Genomic DNA, 20,594 nt, shown 5'->3' on the forward strand with positions numbered 1-20,594 from the left:
TTGCGCATCATCCTGAGAGTGTTGCATGGTGTTCTCTGTAACTTTTCCATTTCTGACTTCTTTTAAAGCACCTGGAACCTAAGATCTAAAGGGCTGCAATCAGGAGAAGTGTAATGGTGGGAAGAGACAGATGTGTTTTAATACTGGCCTCATTGGCCATTCTCCCTCTCAGAATTAACTCTCTTCCAGCTGCTTTTCTCCCAGGAAGGAAAAAGAAATGAGTCCCCATCTGCTTAGGGGTGCAACAGTCCCATGACCACTGGGATGAGGCTTACTGATGTTGTTATATTCTTCCACACAAGGGAATAGTCCTCCTCCTCAGTTGATATGGTGAAGTCTAATGATGTTATGGCTGCTGACTGACTGACTGTTCCACTTGGTTCTATTGTTTCCTTTCCCACGTTTCCTTCTGTACATTTGTAAATTGCCCAGTTCCTGTAGCTCAGGTGGTGCCACAGAAGTAAAATACACCACATTACAACTGTAGCTACCCCATTTTTGCATGAGGGAGCTGTTGACTCATTTTAAGACTGAGGAAGCGGGCAGCTTTTCACTTCAAGCAATCTGTGCCACATTTACTTCTTTTCTTCCTTGACGTCAACACGCACTTTACTTTATTTATAACCCCTTAAGAGTCCTCTCTCATCATCCCATCTCTGGGAATTGTTGTTTTCGCTGCTTTTGCTTCTCCTTCACACGTCGCTTGTTTGTGTTCCCCCTCCCCACTTGCAATCCCATTCTGTTGACAGGATACTTGTTGTGATCCCCAACTGGGTTATAAATGGTTTTCTGTGTCTCTGGTCTCTCACAGGATCAGGTGACTTCGGCCCTGTCAGAGCCCAGCCAGATTCTCTTGAGAAATAATTACAGAGCCTAATGCAAATAAGCAAAGAGTCAACTGGAAATAAATGACACAGCTAAAGAAAACAAAAGGGATGTGGGGTGGGGTGGGGGGGATGTTGGGCTTTTAAAATAAACTCTATCAAAGCAAAGGAGAGGCATTTTAAGGGAAGGATTTGGGAGGGGATTAAGGACTTCGAGAGCTAAGAAAATGTATGGGGCAGTAGAAAGAAGCTGCTAATGCTGGGGGTTCGGCCTTTTGCTGACTTAACTCACAAGATTGTTGTGAGCGTAAAACTGGGAGGGGGAGAACCACTTGGAGGTTTGGGGAGGAAAGGTGGAATATAAATGCAGTTGTCAGTATTAATAATGACAAGATGAAGGTCTACCAGGCTTGCATGTTGAGCACACCGCTTTATGGAAGTGGGTTGTAGGCAACTTAACAACCATCAGGAATGATGGTCAATGGCTTCTGCAAGCACTGTGTCAGGAAGATTTTGGACATCACTTGGCAAGACAGTCTCAAATATGGATGTGCTCTACCAAGCCCATATTTCCAACATATTCACACTCAGGATCATGGGTTTGAGCTCCATGTTGGGCAAACGATTCCTATATTGCGGGGAGTTGGACTAGATAACCCTCCAGCTCTACAATTCTATAATTCCTGTCTCAACAATGTCTGCGCTGTCTTGGTCATGTCCACAGAATGGAAGATGGCAGAATCCCCAAGGACATGCTCTACAGGGAGCACCAGGCCTGTTGGCAGACCAACTTTGCATTACAAAGATGTTTGCATATGGGACATGAAAGCTGGCAACATCAGCCCCGCCATGTGGGAATCCCTTGCGGTACCTGGTGACAGTCAGGTCGTGTATCCACAGCAGTGACTAGTGGAGGAATAAGTGCTAGAAGGAGTGCAGTCAAGAAACACCATGGCGCATCTGCAGCAGCACAACCAGACACCTTCATCTGCCCAAGCTGCAACAAAGCATTTCTCTCCTGTATTGACTTCTACAGCCACAGCAGGCACTGTAACTCTCCAACGGTTTGACTTCACGCCCTTAAGGTGCATTCCTTCACTGTCTCCCAAGATGCCAGCAAATATTAATATAATGTGTGAAGGAGATTTGCAGCATGCAACACACCTACCACTATCTAATCCACAATAGCATGTTGTGGTTTTTTGGCAGGGGGGAATGATTATTTGGGTTTTAATAGTTGGGTTTGCAGAGACCCCCACTGAGTTGTGACCCATCCGCTTTTTCCTTTGCTGCTTTAATAGCCTGCTCTCCTGTTATATCCTAATCTTGGTTTGACAGACATGGAGAGGATGGGAGCAGTGTGTCTTACAAGTCTTGGCAGTGAAGCATGAAATAACTTCCCTTTTATTGGAAATTATAATGTGGAGACTATCAAACCCATTCCAGATGTGTGGCGAAGAGGGGCTGTTTACTGTGAGGAGACTACACAACTGGGAGTTTAGGGAGAGGGGCCCACATACAGGCACGTTAGTGAGGGGGGAAATTCCAGTGGATTGGAGGTTGGGGAGGAGCAGAATGGCCCAGTCTTGCTTGCTGCCCTAGTTTGAACAATCATGTTCAGTAAAAACACAACCTATGCAGGAAGGCAGCCAAACCAAGAAGCAGGAGCAGCTGTTGCAGTTGTAGGCTCTGCCTTGGCATCTATGGAGACCAGTACAGGAGGGCTGTGTTCCAGCCAATCTATGGAATGACATCTCCATTTCTTCTTCCGCTCAGTTGAAAGTCCCATCTGACTGTGGGAAAGCAAGTGGTCGCCACTACAGATGGCGTTCACAGTTTCAGCTCCGCAAATGGCTTCCGTTCTGAGCCCACTATCTGCATGCCTTCACATTACGATGGGGATTACAGCCAGGGCGAAACACCCAAAGTGTTTGTTTTATTGTTTACAGCTGCAGCTAAGCGGAGAAGGGTCTAGTATCTGGCATGCTTTATAGGAACTCCCTCTCTGTGTAAAGCAGGGTTTTTAGCTAGCGCATGGCCTTCAGTTGAAGCGGCTATAGAATTCAGCCCCAGCAGAAGTTGCTGGCCCATAAACTTTAATGGCTAAGCCTCAAATTTAGACATCTGATGTAATAGTGGAGGCTCTCAGATATTAAACCCACGAGGATGCATGCACAGGTGCATTTGTTGACAGACACTTTGATCAAACGCATGAGAGGTGTGTGGAAATGATTAGTGGGCTGTAGTAAGAATGGTAGGTACTCTTTGCATGCTTTGCATGGTGCCAAACATTATAATCGTTAGGGCCAGTGTGGTTTACTAGTAGACAGAATGTTCAGCCTGGACCCAGATATTGGGCTATTTAAACTTGAGTTTAAATCATATGCTGGTCATGGACTAGTGAAAGAGGATTATATTGAAGAGGTTTTCAAGTGTTGGATGTGCTAAGGACTGTAATGCTCCCTATCTACTACAAGCATCGTAGAAATATTTGCTAATCATCATCTAATCTCTTTTAAATCCATTTGTGTCAATAAATAGCCTCTTCCTTTCTCTGGAGTAAATGATCAATGTCCCTGCTTTCCGATATATGTGACATTTTTCCTTCTCATGGCATCATGTCACATTACAAGTGCCCATTGAATGGTTGTTGAAAGGCTTCTTGATAATGAACCATTTCAAACCACACTGCAAGTCACCTTGGGTCATTTATGCATTTTATCTCCCTTGTTCCTCCCCCAAATGCCCAGAGGTTCCCTTTTGGCCTTACATTTTTCACCAGTGGGGTGCAAATCACTCCTGAAATGTTGCTTGTGAATGATGAGCCACCTTGGTCATTAACTCTTCATACTCTGGGCAAACATCCTCTGGAGGTTGGCTTTAGATTTGATTAGTTGCTGCTTTGCCTTTGCTGAAATTTCTTGCAGACTGGACAAGGAGGTGTGCAGAATTACTAAGAGCTGAGCCAAGATGATGAGGGAGAAATTAACTCATCCACAAATGATTCTGGAATGTGGGGAATATAGTCAGGTCAGGATTTATTGGTGGGTTGTTGTTGTTTTTTTTAAATTCCTGGCCATCCAGCATATAATTGTTCAGCAGCATCTCCCACACGCTATTCCCATTCCCTCCCTTTCTCTGCTGCTCTGATTTATATTTCTGCTTTGTTCAGAAGCCTTGCAGTAAAAGGGCATTTTTTTAAAAATTTGCTGAGAAATATTAGTCTTAGAAGATGGATAGAGATAGCAAAGAACAGCTACTTACTAAATTAGAGAAAGCAGCTGTGTACGCAAAACAGGTGTGCCCTAGCAAATGCAGACTAATGAAAAGTATTTTGTTGTGTCTGGGAAATCCAGTGGACACAGAAAATTTGGCAGCGTGAACAAGAAATGCCTAATATCATAGGTAACATTCTAACACTATTTCATGCACAGATCCTGCCCGTCAGTGCTAATTTGACCTGTCAGAGGTATTCATGTATCTGGTTTTGCTTCATGTGAAGTTAGAAATATAGGCTGCTGCTACTTCTTATAGCTTCAGCCTAGCTAGAACTATGAAGGAACAGTGGGTGGAAGTCTCGGGAGCAAATTGGAATGCAGAATCACCAAGGATCCTTTCTGAATTGACATGTATGTTAACATCTGGGGAATGATTCAAAATCACAACCACCTGACGCCACCCTTGGATTTGGGAGTTTTGCTATCTTTACGGGTGAAAGATAGACTCCTGCACGTGTGCCAGGCAGCCAATCTCTCTGGGGATTTACCTTCCCAAGGTTCATATTTTATCATGTTGTACAGCGGAACAAATCAGTTACAGGAATGACACAGACCATCTGACCTGCTGGGGGCCCCTCCTGTCTGTGGAAGACCATGTGGCTTTCCGAACCTTCCTCCCACACACACTGGCCTCTTTCTGCTTGAGGGTGTGTCTATTCCTAACTTTAAAAAAACCCACCCCAAATAATTTCTTCCACTATTACAACAGGCAAGAACATGAGGGAGTGCTAATGCAATGAGGTCACTATTGTTTTGTTATAGGTCAGATTTAGAAAACGCAGCGCTTAAACCACTAGCAATGAACCCAGGGAACAATTAATAATTTGGGTTGAATTCTCATTCAAGTTTTATTACCTCTCCAGTTTGGTTCTAGTACACACAAATTTTCATTTAATTGTTTTTTTAAAATAGTATATTTAACAAGGAAAGAAAAAAATCAGTGAGGAAAAAAGAAACAAAAAACATAATCTGCTTACATTAAAAATACAATAACTGCCAATACATTATCTTAATTTAAACATGTAAATCAATATATGCCATCCAAATGTCCAAATAGGTTTCTACATGAAGTTGAGATGAGATGCAGCTTTACTTAAATTATCAATCACACGGATGCCCAGAGAGTGCCTAATCACTCTGTCTGAGACAAATTTGCTGGGATTGCTGTTGGCTGTGGAATTTTATTCCGTATCATTGTCGTTTTTATGTTCTGAGACACTTCAACCTCAAGCTCCATCTTGATTTCTGTTTGCCTGTTTATACTTTCAGCTGAAGTTGTTGCTTGTTGGTGACAAATGTAGCTTGTTGCTTGTGGAGGCAGCTCTGAGGTCACAGCCTGAGACAGCAGATTTTTTTCATGAAATTTCATGTCCTGGCCCTGCATTAAACAGCACCTACATATGAAACCATAGTAGTAAACAGTGTGATCCTATGCATGCATATACTCAGAAGTAAGTCACGCTTTGTTCAATGGGATTTACTCCTGGGTGTAAATTGGCAGCCTAATTTGGCAACTGCATTATTTCACTTTGTACTACATTTGCAAGGACTTTACCTTTGCTATTTTAACTACTATTTTTCCATCAAGAGAATCCATTTTTGTAAGCTCAACAGATGAACTTTGCTTGGCCAGATCTTGCCTGCGTTGTTGGTGCTATGTTTAGGCAGACTGAAGTTGTCGCTTCTGACAATTGTTGTTGGGTGTAATGAAAGGAAAGCAGTTTGTTAGTTAACTTTCACTGTGGTTTATTTGTTGCTAGTCATGAAAGGTGCTTGTGATATGTCTTGACCTGGATGAGTGGGTGGGATTCATTTGCTGCTCTGCAATAGGCAACAAAATGACTTGGTCTAGTTTTGACCCTCCCTGCACATATCCCAGGTGAATGAAGAAGGAAGTGGTGATTGCAAGTCTTTGTACGCCCACCCACAACTTCACTGGATGGGTGTGGATGCACCCTTTCATCGCTGGGACTGCCTTTGTCTCTTTTCATCTGTTTTCAAATTGATTCTGCATCTATCTACAATGAGCTTTAATTTTTGGAATGAAACCAGTTTCTTGAGAAGTGTTTTTCAGGGCCAAAAAATGTGCAGTTGTTCCAGAATGTGTGCGGATTTTGTAGAAAAAGCAAGCACTCGGGCTCCATTGATTCCAGAATAAAATGTCATGTGTACACAACCTGTATGTCTGTGATCTTAAGTTCTGCAAGTTCCCTAAACTGCCAGTATCAAAATATGTGTTTCCCAGAAACTCAATACATACATTATGGCATTGAGATAGCAAAAATCCTAGCATATAGGAGCTGCAGAAACAGTGTTCTATAAGCAATTGTTTCAGCATGTTATTTAAACTGGGCAATTGGTCTCTACATTTCCTCTTTCCACAAGACCCCAAGTAGTAGTAGTAGTAGTAGTAATAATAATAATAATAATAATAATAATACAGTTATTGTCATTGTACAACCTGTGCACAATGAAATTAAACAAGCCTCCCACCCCAAACACTCAGTCTCGTTGCACTCTGTGTGCTTATTGAACAACACACCACCTCACAAGTCAATTTTGCTGTGTTATTTTCTGTTCAACAGCATAACAGCCCATGGATAGAAACTATTCTTTAGTCTGTTGGTACGGCTGACCATACTTCTATATCTCCTCCCCGAGGGTAGAAGATTAAAGTGGTGATGGGGTGTGAGTCATCCCTAATAATCTTTCTCGCTCTCCTAAGGCAACAATCCCTTGTGATGTCATCCATCGGACTCAAGGGACAGCCAATGATATCATGTGCTGTATTTACCACTCTCTGTAGAAACTTTCTGTCCGTGGCTGTCAAGCCAGCATACCACTCTGTAATACAATATGAAAGGACACTTTGTATTGTGGACCGGTAAAAGGAGTTCATCAATTGTTGTTTAACATTATTCTTTCGCAAGACCCTGAGGAAATGGGGTCTCTGTTGGGCCTTTCTGACCACCTGAGTTGTGTTGATTTTCCAAGTGAGGTCCTCACTAAGGTGAACTCCCAGGAATTTAAAGGAGGAGACTGTCTCCACACAGCCCCCCCATATACAATGGGGCAAGTTCCCCTCTCTTCCTCCAGAAGTCCAACACCATCTTCTTTGTCTTACTAATAGTTAGGTGCAAGTTATTCTCTGAGCACCATGTAGATACTTTTTGAACCTCTCCCCTGTATGCTGTTTCATCTCCGCCTGCAATTAGGCCCATTATGGTAGTATCATCTGCAAACGTAATAATTACTGTGGATGGATCAGATACAATGAGTACAGGTAGGGACTTAGCACACATCCCTGTGGGGTGCCAGTGCTAAGCTTCAGGGAGGTAGATCTAACAGTCCCAATTCTCACTGTGTCCGATCCCTCAAAAAGTCTTTAATCCAGTCACAAATGGTAGAAGGAAGGTCTACCACTTTGATAAACTGATGTTTATCAAAGTCCGGTGGGAAGCTTGACCTAAGATGTTGAAGAACCAATCTCTCAAAGCATTTCATCACTACAGATGTCAATGCAATAGTTCTGCAGTCATTTAGGCAGTTAGTTGCTGTTTTCTTGGAGACTGGGACAATGGTAGCTGCTTTCAAGCATGATGGAACACAAGCCGTTTGCAGAGAGATGTTAAAAATCCTTTTCAGAACCCCTGCTAGTTGATCGGCACAGTTTTTTTACTACAATCCCCAGCACCCCATCTCTTCCCCTTCTATTCCCCCATTGCATGGCTTTCCTACCTTTCCCCCACAGTGTTTCTTGCACTGAGACCTCAAATCCACCCCAGCTTTCAGCAGCCGCTGATAAAAACTCCATTCTGCAACTGTCAGGGAGTTATCCCTGTCACACTGATGGACTGTTTTATAAGGCATTTATCTTTTAGCCTTTTATCAGCAGTAAAGAGACCTCCTGTCTTCACTCCCAGCTAATGACAGCCTCCTTCAGCGTTCTGGATGGAGCATCCGGTGTTCCTAGCTGCAGAAATTGCTTGGTGACCTGGGACTCCACGTCCGGGTATAAAAAAAGAAATGGCCCTCACAGACTGATGAGATTAATTTCCAATAGTCCAGAGGATTCATACGCAGACCACTAGTGCCTCGGTGCCACAGAAAGCTTGGTCAGTGTGCCAAAAGGTTGCCTTTGTCTTAAGAGCTCCCCTGCCCCAAGCCAAATTACATTGCTGTGATTCAGGGTAAGACAGCAATTTGAGCTGAGGTTCAAATCTCTTTCTCCTGCATCCAATTTCATGGACCTCTCTTTTTAAATAAGGAAAACAAAGCAATTCAACTCTAGAAGAACCCAGTGTAGGTCAACAGCAGAAACTATGCTGGTAATGAGAGAGGGATTTAGATATATCTTTGCTCAAAACCCCTCTTCATTGGCTCATGGTTTGGGGAGTTCATGGAACTGAAATGGACATCTAGTTATGGCATTTGCATCTTGGTGCAACTAATGTGCTGGTCATTTGCTGCAATCTTAAGCATGTTTACTCAGGTGTAAGTCCCATTTAATAGGAGGCACTGCTGATCTTCCACCCTATTTTCAAAGTATATTTTTATCACCCCTCCCTCCTTGTTCCTGATATAGATATTCACTCACCCTTTCTTCCCTGTTGGGGTGGGAAGGGGCGGGCAGGTGCCATTTTGTGGTTTGCCTCAGGTGCCAAAATGTCTTGAGCTGGCCCTGGTGAGGGTGGTAGACTTTGAGACGAAATGAATAGCCTGTTAATTCCCTCCCCTCTGTGATACTGAGCTGGGCGCTTGTAATGAACCTGTAAGGATGGAAGCCTATTGTGCTACTTAGTAATAGCTGGCTGGGTTAACACTTTTTAGGTGATGCATCACATCAATGTGTTCAATCTGCTTGCTTGTTTGATTTTCCTTTTAGAGCATTTTGATGTAGTTATATATTTTTTGTATATGTTTAAAATCAAAAAATGCTAATATAACAAAATGATAGGGCATTGCTGCAAAAGGAAGGGATCGTTTTGCGATGTTTTTATCAATTTGTTTTTTTTAAAAAAGTGTCGTGAGCTTTAGGCATTTTTCAACCTCAGGAAGTTTTTTAAAAACTAATTTTGAGATGATTTCATTTTATTTAACAAAACTTATATACCATGTCAGTGTAGAAAAAATACCTAGTGGTTTGCGAAGAATATAAAATATACAATGCAAATCAGTTTTTTAAAAAAGTTTTCTATAAGGAATCAAAATAAACAAAAATACTGTGTTTCTAATTGCAGTATTATCCAAATCCTACATTTGCAGAAATGCAGAACACAGTGGATAAAATAAAGCGAAAATCAGCCATGATTAAGCGACAATGAAAGCAACGGGATTTGTATGTTACACAAAAACACAAGCACCAAGAGGGCATTGAGTGCACTTTAAAACGTCATGTGTTTACAACCTTAATCCTTAACTATCTTTTGCTGAATTTGCACCTCATGCTTAAGTAATGGCTTGCTCAAGTGAAGTAGGCACACAGAGTACATGTTCAGTTAACATGGACCCTCTTCTTTCAGTTTCCTTTGCCTCACCTTCAGTTTTCCTTTATCATTTATTCCCTGCCTTTTAGATCTTTTGGCCACTAACCGCTCAGTCCTGTTCCTTGGGCACCGAGGAATTTTAGATTTCCGCTCCTTGTACCTCGATGAATACCGTGACCGCCTGTTCATTGGAGGAAAGGACACACTTTATTCTCTTCGGCTGGATCAAACCAACATGGATGCTAAGGAGGTAGTGTTCTCGATATATAATGCAAATTTAATGTTTACTACAATCATGCATGTTGAATCAGAGTTTATAGGGCACTTTTCCAAAGCGCTCAAAGTGGTTTATGTACGTATATCTTTACAATACAGTGGTACCTTGGTTTAAGAACAGCTTAGTTTATGAACAACTTGGATTAAGAACGCTGCAAACCCAGAAGTAGGTGTTTCGGTTTGTGAACTTTGCCTTGGAAACAGAACATGTTCCACTTCCTGTTGAATGTGTTCCATTTGTAAATTGAGTTCCCGCTGCTATGGGAAAGCACACCTTAGTTTAAGAACGCTTTGGTTTAAGAACAGACCTCTGGAACGGATTAAGTTCGTAAACCAAGGTACTACTGTACTGAACATTCTTATCCCCATGGGATGAGAGATGCCATACTTTATCTGAAGCTTCCTGAGCAAGTTCAAGGTGTAGTGGAAGGCCACCAGCTCATGCACTGTACTACTTTATGTACGTTAGGTGCATGTTTGTTATACACGAGATAGGAGGGTCTTCTTAGTAGGGGATACTAGTACTCCAAGGACCTGAATGATGGGAAGCAAGCCTTTGGAAGTAAGTAAGTGAATTGATTCAAATAGGGATCATGCTCTTTGAATAAGGTTGGGATAGTTTATGAAATGTGGTATACAAATTTAATTCATCATCATTCACACGCTTTAGTCAAGACAAGTGAGCAAAGCCCAGACTTTGGGAGGAATTCAGCATAGCTGCTTGGCTAATGGAACAATCTGCCCTCTTCTCTTCCAGTGTGCTGCTCCGTGGGTTCTCCTGCCAATTGGAGGGGGGAGCAGGAGGCCCCCAGAAGTCCTTGCGTAGGCTTCTGCTGGTGTGACTGGTTAGTTGACTCTGCCCATTGATATTGGTTGGCTTTTGCTGGCACTACCTGCGATAGTTCAGTTGGTAGAGCATATGAGACTCTTAATCTTAGGTCATGGGTTCAAACCCCATGTTGGGTGAAAGACCCCTGCATTGCAGGGGGTTGGACCCTCATGGTCCCTCCCTTCCAACTCTACAATTCTATGATTTTACCTCTGATTTGGCTGCGCTGTATACAATCCAGAAATGGGATAACTGACAGCAATCAAGTACTGACTAACTGATTTGGCTGTGTTTTCTTGTGGTCCCAGAACTCCGCCCACTTGCCTAAGCCTCTGTTTAGAATCTTTAGTTTTACATTTCCACCTTGGAGTCAGTTTAAACACCATAGAAGTCTCACATTGTATATCCCCAGCAGTTGCGCTGGTGGAGTAGATTCTGCATGCATATGCAGAGGTGCAGTTAAATGGCTTTAAAATGTTCTTCCCATCAAGTGGAGCGCCTTCGTGGGTAATCACTTTCCAGTGGCCTCCGTAAGGATACTTAAAGGATCCCTCAGAGGAGCTGTTTTTCCATAGAAGCTGAAACTTGAGATGAACAGAAGGCATTCAGTAAAGCCCGGGCCTTAAGCAGACTTATTGCCCAGGGCAGAGAACTTCATTAAATAGAAGCCAGAAATGTGACACCAGCCAAAGGTTGGGGGTGGATGGGAGCCTGTGTAAGGAATGTTCCAGTCCAAAAGAGATCATATTGCAATTATATGTAATTGGAAGTGTGAGAAGTCTAGACATATGATCAGGTTATGAGCAATTAATATAAGTCTGCAGAAGGATCCGACTGTCATATATAGTAAATGATTAAATTAACTGCTGAGTCAAAACCCAGCAAAACTGTGACAGGAAATGAGATCCTTGACAGGATGGATGTCTCTCGTACCTTTTCGTGTGTGCGAATTGCTATATGGGAATCACTCTATTCCCCCTTCCAATAATTCTGTGAAGCAAGTCACTTTAATACTATCATTTTACAGGTTCAAAACTAGGGCTGGAAGCGTTGCGTTGTAAATTTAAGCAGGGAGAGCAGGTAGAGAAAAACGGGACTCAACTTCACCAACTGGTGGCACAATGTTCTATCGCACATACAATCCATATAAATCACTTTTTCTTTACCAGTCTAGCTGGGTCCTAAGACTATAACGAGAGAGAGAGCGCAACATTCCAAACATTAAACAATCAAGAAGAAACTTACGAGGTCAGATAAAGTTTTCTATTTTTGTACAACTGAAAGGCGTGCAGCCACTTATTTTTAAAAAATCAGTACTTTGCGAGGGTGGGTGGGTTTTGTCATTATTATCTCCCTCAAATAACAGTTTTCAGTGGCTACTAGCCATGATGGCTCTGTACTGTCTCCATTGTCAATGGCAACATGCTGCTGAGGAACACAAGTTGGAAGAGTGCTGTTGTACTCCTGTCCGGCTTGTGGGGTTCCTAGGGGCATTTGGGTTGGTTGCTGTGAGAACACGAAGCAGAACTAGGTGGGCCTTTGGGATGACCCCAAAGGAACCTTTTAATGCTCTTATATTCAAAAGCCAGGCCCCAAACATCATTGGCACTACTATCACCAGTGCCAAAATATACAAAACATAGTCGTCGTCCCCACTCTTTTTTTTTTTGTTGTCATTAAAGTATCTTTCCACTAACCACATGTTACATCCAGTACTTGTTCTGAGATTAACTCATGCGAGCTCCAAACAGTTATTTCCCTTTTTGTACTGCCATCTTATCTTAGGTGGGTTGAGCTGAAGCACTGAAATGGCAGACCCCAGGATTTTGTAGCTGAGTGTTGCTGATTGTATGTGCAGATAGCATGTCTGCTCCCTCCCATCTTTAATTTTGGAAAACAAAGACTGGCATTTGGCGTTCTAGAGCAGCTACAGGCTATGTTGCCCTGTTGCTAATGATTTTCCTCCTTCTCAACTTTTTCCAGTAAGGTAGCGTCAAGGAAGTTGCTACTGGGAGGTGTATATAATTGATTCTCATTTCCTCCTCTTCCCAAGGTCAGGGAGGAACTGATTGACACACACACACACTTAGTTCTTTAGGAAGTGTTGGCGTTTGACATTGGAAAACATGATACATGTTTATTCTACCATTTAATTAAAAAAAAATACCAGCTACTTTATTACTTCAACTCCCATTGAGCTAATGCTCTAGAGACTTTTCACATGCCCTGATTGATTTTTAGGTGACTAGTGGCTGTACCTCCTGCTAATCAGCATAAGATCATGATGTTGATTAAGCCACACCACTGCTCCCTGCCACCCTCCAGCTCTCTCCCCTCCCCCTCCTTAGCACAATCTTTTTCACTACATTATGTACCAAGACTGATAGGTTCGGCTGAAATGCCACTTGAAAGAAGATGGTGTAATATGGCAGAACTTCCCATTGAGCCTATCTGTGAAGGCCCTTTTATGAACATTTGGTTTTCACAAAGCATTCTGTCTTCTTGGCACCACTTGGGGTAACTAAACAATACTGTGCCTGTCATCTCTAACTATTGGCCATGGAGGATGGAGCTGATGTTATGATCCAACAACATCCAAAGGGCACTGGCTACCCTTACATTACTGCCAAAGCAGGGCTATATGTACTGTAGCAAGAGCACTCCCAAATCTATTTAATGCATTGTCACGAATGAGGACCTGTCTCCCAAAATAAAACAGAATTGCATTACTTTTGATATGCCAAGTGTATATGCAATATTAGAAAAATTTTTTACTGTAATGTAAATAGAAATACAATGTATTTGATCGTAGTGGGGAAGACTGTATCTGCATGACTTCAGTCTGCTCAGTCTGCTGTCCATATGCTAACTCTTGATGGACAACTTCGAAGGTCCTGTTGCCCCTACTTACAGTTATTTGCCTTGGAACTGGGCTTGGACCAGACAGTCCTTCAAATAGAGGACTTATTCAAATCAGAGGACTGTCCTAAGGAGCAGAGTTTTGTTTGAGTGCCTAAATAGAGTTAACTTTTTATAAATATTTTTTTAAATATTTTTTAAAAGAATGCTGAGCATTGTAGTTTTTAAATATGGCAGCTGGAAGACAACACTTTGGTTCTTTTCTTAGATGTTTTGTAGACTTTTGTTTCACTAATCCTCCTGCTCTGTGATACCCCACCCACTCCAGTCTCTAGTTGGTAAAAATGTAGGGGCAGGCCCATGAAACGTTCCATGGGATAAGAGTGCATTTATTATAATAAATCACACAGTTTGGCTTCTTGATGCCATTTTGGAAAGAAGATTTTAAGTACCACCGTGTTCAGCTGACATCTTAGCCAGCTGCAAGTTTTAGCTTTTACTTAGAAAGAGCAAGAAGATCAAACTTTTGTTTGTGTGTCGCTGTGTCCTTGAGGGTGTGAGACCACACAAAAGGGAAATGGAAGGTCAAAGGAGACCCTTCTCCTCTACATCTTACAGAAAATGAATGTCTCTCCAGAATTCTCTGCCAGCACATTAGTCTGTAAAACAAACTTTATAAATCAGTCCGTGGCTTGCATAAACAGTTGCTAGGCTTATGGTTAAAGAGCCAAGTTGTAAGGCCAGGTTAGGGTTAACCAGATGTCCTTTATTTGAAAAGATCTCTCTAAATTCTCTCCTAATTCATGAAACTGCAACTCTTTGTAGGATAATGGATGCCTTTTGCTTGAGATAAAAATGACTCCAGAGTCTCCTTTATTTTTGAAATATTAATCTGGCATCTTATATTCTTTATTACCACATTAAATGGAGTGAAGCATCCATTACAGGCAAAAGAATAAGATTTAGCTTCCTTCTCTAAGGAAGCACTTTATTTTGTTTCTTTCTTTTATGTTTTCTTCTATTTACTATCTTGGGTGATTTTAACATTTCGCCCCTTCTCTTGTTAGGACATTTTCTTTTGACGAGTATGAACCAATAAATATGGATTTCTTGTCTTCTCATGTTGCTCTTCTCTAAGCCCCCATTCTGTCTTGTTTTTGTCCTGATTCTGCAGCTTTTCATTTCCCCCCAACTTTTTATATCATTGCTTCAAACTTGTTACTCTGTTCTACAGTCTTGTAGGTCTTCCCTTCCTCCACCTTTCTTCATATACCATCTTTACTCCTATCCTTGTGCTTCTGAGCATACATAGACATGGCATGCCGTAAATAATATTGTGGAGATAATTTAATAATAATAATAAGAATAATAATAATACCATGTGATCTTAAGGCACTTTCGAACAATGTTCATCCTGATTGGTTTGTAGGGAGATTAGGCAACAATGGCTGTTTAAGGAGCATTCATTCTGATTTGCTTGCCAGGGAAGTTAGTGGAGTCAAAGCAAGCGTTATCCCACATTTTCCAATGCATTTCTCTGCCGTTTCCCTTAGCACAAAAGTTCTGATATTTTGGGGGAGCAGATTTGTTGCACAATGCCTTCTTCCAACTGTGCAACTTACATTTGCCAGTATGTGATTGAATCTCACCTGAAAATAGCCACGGTCTGGAAGTGAACATTCATTTTAGGTTTTTGTTTGTTTGCTCTGTCTCCTGCAAAGGAAGCTTATTTTAACTGCTTGATACTGGGGGGAGTATTTGTTGAGTACAACAGAGGTGAAAATGAGCACTGCAGCTTCCTGCCTGTGGTAGTGACTTGTATTGGTTCCAAATATCTGTGATAATCAAAGCTTCTTGAAAATGAATTGGTTATTATTATTATTATTTACATTTGTATCCCACTTTTTCCTCCTCCCCATTTTATCCTCACAACAATTCTGAGAGGTACGTTAGCCTGAGAGTAAGGGCTCATCCTGCTTGCCTCATCACTTTCGCCCAGGAAAAACTGATATTTACCACTGATTCAGAGCAAAAACCAATTGGGTTTTCTCCCAATTGATGTTTGCTCTGATTTAGCACTAAAGAGAGAGTTTTCTGGGGGAAAGGAGTAGGCCAAACAGAAAACCACTTGGACCTGTGCCTAAAGAGTGTGGGATAAGCAGAAAACTGATTGGAGCCGAGCTTTCTGAGCATGGGACAAGAAGAAGTGTTGACGAGCCCTAAGTGACAGACCGAAAGAGCTTCATGGCCAAGGGGGATTTGAACTCTGGTCTCCCAGTTCCTAGTCTGAAATTCTAACCACTATGCCACAATTGTTCTCAGAGGTTAACATTCCTTCAGGGAAAGTTTAAGTACAGGACAATTTTATTCCTGGCAAAAAGTACTAGCATAACAAGGAATTTAGTTGTTTGTCAAATAGCAAGAAGGAAGAAGACCCTGCAGCAAGGATTTTCTTCTCGGCCTGAGGAAACTTCACTCCCTAGTTCCATGTCGTCGGAATGTCTTGCACTTACGTTTTTGCCTTATGTTGCAGATCTACTGGCCGCCACTGCCTGGACAGAAAGAAGAATGCTTTCGGAAAGGAAAAGACCCAGTGGTAAGTCACCCTGTAAAGCATCCTGATTAATTTCCTATGAGTTTCGGCACTCCTCTGATGACATGTTTGAAATGAACCTGCGACTTCTGGGAAAAGGCAGGCTGCATCCCTTGCTGACATCATCTTAATCAGTTCATCCTACTTCCATTTGGGGCAACTCCTCTATCCCTCTTCTAGCTTGTTCATGCTAGAAACAGGTTTGATGATAATCCGCTCTTCTCAAGGGATCCAGGGAATTGCAGTTCTGCTGAGTCAGTCTAGGGATAGCTGACTAAGATTTCTTAATACCCCATCAAATGTCAGTTCCCAAGATTCTTACTAAGTCACCTTGGCAATTATTATATAACACTAATAAAAGTTTGGAGAACAGAAGGCTAGAGGCATAATACATATTCATGACTGTAATAGATGCTGGTGATTAGTATTCATAATCTTGAAAGAAAAGTTAAGAATTAGGTTGTTTTAAGCTCACTAAGTACCGTATTTTTCGCACCATAGGACGCACCTTGTTTTAGAGGGTGGAGAACAAGAAAAAAAAATTCTCCCCCTCTCTGCCCAGTGCCCCTTCAGCGAAGCGGCAGGAGGCGCTGCGCAGTGAGGGGGAGAATTTTCCCCCTCTTGTTTTTCCGCTCTAAAACAAGGTGCCATTTAAGGTGCGTTCAGGTGGCTACCTCGGAAGCCTGGAGAGCGAGAGGGGTCGGTGTGCACCGACCCCTCTCGCTCTCCAGGCTTCAGGTTCCTTTCGACCTGCTCTTTGGGGCTGGCGGGGGGAAGCCCACCACCAGCCCCAAAGAGCAGGTCAGGGAGCAGCGGAAAGGCGCAGCGGAGAGGCTCCTGCCATAGCCGCGCGTCACCTCCCCAGCCAGGAGAGGGTTGCGGGGGACTTCTTTTGCCCCCCGCGCGCTCTCCTGGCTGAAGAGGTGACGCGCAGCTATAGAGGCTCCTGCCGCAGCCGCGCGTCACCTCTCCAGCTGGGAGAAGGTTACGGGGGGCTTCTTTAGCCCCGCACGCGCTCTTCCGGCTGGAGAGGTGACGCGCAGCTATAGAGGCTCCTGCCACAGTCGCGCGTCACCTCTCCAGCCGGGAGAAGGTCGCGGGGGGCTTCTTTAGCCCCGCACGCGCTCTTCCGGCTGGAGAGGTGACGCGCGACTATAGAGGCTCCTGCCATAGCCGCGAGTCACCTCTCCAGCCGGGAGAAGGTCGCGGGGGGCTTCTTTTGCCCCGCGCGCGCTCTCCCGGCTGGAGAGGTGACGTGCAGCTATAGAGGCTCCTGCCACAGCCGCGTGTCACCTCTCCAGCCGGGAGAAGGTCGCGGGGGGCTTCTTTAGCCCCGCGCGCGTTCTTCCGGCTGGAGAGGTGACGCACAGCTATAGAGGCTCCTGCCACAGCCGCGCGTCACCTCTCCAGCCGGGAGAAGGTCGTGGGGGGCTTCTTTAGCCCCGTGCGCGCTCTTCCGGCTGGAGAGGTGACGCGCGGCTATAGAGGCTCCTGCCATAGCCGCGCGTCACCTCTCCAGCCGGGAGAGGGTCGCGGGGCTATGGCTTCTTTAGCCCCGTGCGCGCTCTCCCAGCTGGAGTGGTGACGCGCGGCTAAAGAGGCTCCTTCCATAGCCGCGCGTCACCTCTCCAGCCGGGAGAGGGTCGCGGGGCTATGGCGTCTTCCCTACATAGGACGCACACAGATTTCCCCTTCATTTTTGAAGGGGAAAAAGTGCGTCCTATAGAGCGAAAAATACGGTATGTGACATTTTATGAAGGCTTTATCACATTTTAATTGTAAGAAAACTTGCCAGTTTTAATAAATATAGATTGGGAACCTGTCCTTCAGGCATTGTGTTCTTGATGCGTCCATACATAAGCATCACATCTTTACAGATTTTACTTGTTTGGTCTGTTAGAAAAGAAAGCTCATCACATGGGAAGGTGAGTAGCTTGAGGGACAGTTCAATGTTTAGCTCCCGCCGGTTGGATTTTGGAAGCATTCCCATGGATAAGTGCACATGAATATGTTTTGTTGGAATGAGTCATCCATGCAGCTTGTAAATTGCTTTCGAATATATGGGGTGGGGTGGGGGGTGGGGTTATAGAAAGGTGAGTGACTACATGTATAAAGGAATGAACTTGCTTCAAGGCTCTTTGCTACATTGTTTTGTGAACTGAAATCTTCTGTGTGTGTGAAAGTACAATTCTAATTTGAGAATAACTGCCCAGGCATCTCTCTCCACCCCCAGCCCCATCTTGATACCATATATCTGAAAACTGGTCCCCACCTGCACTTCAATATTCATCTATCAAGTCAAAAAGGGGAAAAGAGTTTTTTTATGATACTAGGACATACATATATTGTTTGGTCCAGTCTTCCCCAGCTAAAGCCAAGTTCACATATCCACTCACTTCTAGATGCATCAGTTAGCTTACATTTTAGACACAATTGTTTTCGCAGGCATGGGAAAGTGGAAGACCTTAGGGAAAGGAGAATCTTAAACAAGCAGCAGGAAACCTTCCTGCAGTGTTGGGGTACCAGTTATAAGTGGGGTCACCTGAGATGCACCAAAGGGTATCACGCACTGAACTATCCAAGGTGAAAGAGACTGACAGTCTTTTTAAAAAAAATATTATCAAATTTTCAAGCACTAAACATAATCATATCAAGAAAAATACAAGTGCATTAGAAAATTCAGAGAACACAATATTTATAAAGCATGTCTAGTGTAACCCCATATCACAGATTTTGTCACTGATGCATATTACAAAAGGATATCTCACTCAAATATCTCACTCATAATATGACAAGTTTCCCATCTCCAAAGTTAACAAATTACAGGAAAGGCTGATTGGAATAACGGTTCTTATTAAAAGCAGAAGAAAGAAAACGTCAACCTGCTGATATCATCATTACCAGAATGATGGGTTAAACAGGCTTCCAAAATCCTCAGGGGCGGGGGGGGGGGAAGGAAAGTTCATATTGATGTACCAGATGTATATGAACTTGGGTAAAAATGACCAGTGTGTTGTTGGGCTAAGTTTTCTTCCCCCTCAAGAGACATTACAAGGGAGATATGATTACATAAGGAAAGCTCTGCAGAATCAGACCAAATGCTCACCTGGTCCAGCATCTTACTTCAGCATCGCTCTAGGTTGATTGTTCTGTCGGCAGAAGCTTTCCAGATGGAACAATCTCCCTTGTCTTCCCCCATGCCTTGTTCTGGGTGTTCTCCCACCCCACAGCCCAGCTTCAGGGATTAAAGGGGGTTCGTGGGGGGAGGAGAGGGGGACAGAGACCCAGAATCCTTTGAGGGAAAGACTCTGCTTTGAATGTGCTTTAAAGGTGTAGCGTGTATGGTGACTACACTACCTGAAAGACCACAATTTCCTGCATGAAGATGCCCACATATTATAGTCATCAGGGGATGTCAGGACATCTCCTTCTGCCCTCATTGGATACATTCAGATGCCAGGTTAAACAACCCCACTTGAAGGTGTGTGTATGTGTGTTTTAAAAAACCATATATTGTGGTACTGTTCATTGTTCTTGCTTTTTTTGTTTTATTTTCTTACTGCTGGATTGTGTTTCTTTTGTTTTAAGATATTTTGACTGCAATCCACCCCGAATACCTTATTTGAGTAAACATGGGATATAAATGTTTTATACATAAACAAATACATATGTGGTATATTTATATTACTTTTCTCATAGCTGCAGTGTTTTCCATTCCCTTACTTTGCGGGTGAGAAATATTTTGGTTCTCCAGATGTCATTGGACTACAACTCCCATCAACCCCAGCCAACACAGGTCCAGGTGAGGGATGCTGGACATTGTAGTCCAGCAGTATCTGGAGAGCCACAGGCTCCCCCACCTTTCCTTTGCATAGCTTACCCTCACCACTGCTCTGTGAGGATTACTGGGAGGGAACTGACAGTGGATGGCCCACAACAACCCACTGAGCTCACAGTTCAGGATTTGCACCCAGTCCTCTAAGTCTGACTAGGCAGCCACTTGTGTGGACAGAGCCCGGGAAAAATGTTAATGGGAGCTTTTCCCGCAGGGCTCCTTGCACATTTTACTTTCTAGCTTTGCCTATTCTTTACATATCACTTCACAGTCACGCAAGTAGTTACTTAGAAAACATGCTCTGAGACAATGGGGACCTTGAGAGGCCTAAGAGGGGATCTGAACCCCTTGCTGACAGTCCATCCCAAAGTAATTGCTCCCAAGAGTGGCCATCACTCACTTCGGTTTCCACATGTTTATTTTGCAATCTGTCACCAATGGCTGCAGCCTTTCGGGTAGCTAGCCTTTTAAAATTCCAGCTCCTTTCTATTTTAGTGGGTAACTTTTGCAGAAACAAAGCAGGGAATCCTCTGAAATGGAGCATTTAGCTACACTGAAGGGCACTACAGTATTCGGGCTCTTAATATGGGAACTTGACCCATGCCACACTGCAG

The 20,594-nt window shown here is 43.3% G+C and overlaps 1 protein-coding gene across 2 annotated transcripts in view; it reads left to right on the plus strand.

Annotated features, from left to right (window-relative positions):
* The window catches only part of SEMA3G (semaphorin 3G), a 77,938-nt gene that overhangs the window by 24,016 nt on the left and 33,328 nt on the right, over positions 1-20,594 (plus strand). The window contains exons 2-3 of one of the 2 annotated variants that reach the window (XM_080995375.1): positions 9,678-9,838; positions 16,086-16,148. In XM_080995375.1, the coding sequence (XP_080851501.1) occupies positions 9,678-9,838; positions 16,086-16,148 (224 nt within the window). Of the gene's footprint in view, positions 1-9,677; positions 9,839-16,085; positions 16,149-20,594 lie in introns of those variants that run through there. The other variant, XM_080995376.1, reaches the window with a different exon arrangement.

The sequence above is a fragment of the Podarcis pityusensis genome (genome assembly GCF_964106645.2).
Source record: "Podarcis pityusensis genome assembly, chromosome: 2".
Lineage (NCBI taxonomy): Eukaryota > Metazoa > Chordata > Lepidosauria > Squamata > Lacertidae > Podarcis > Podarcis pityusensis.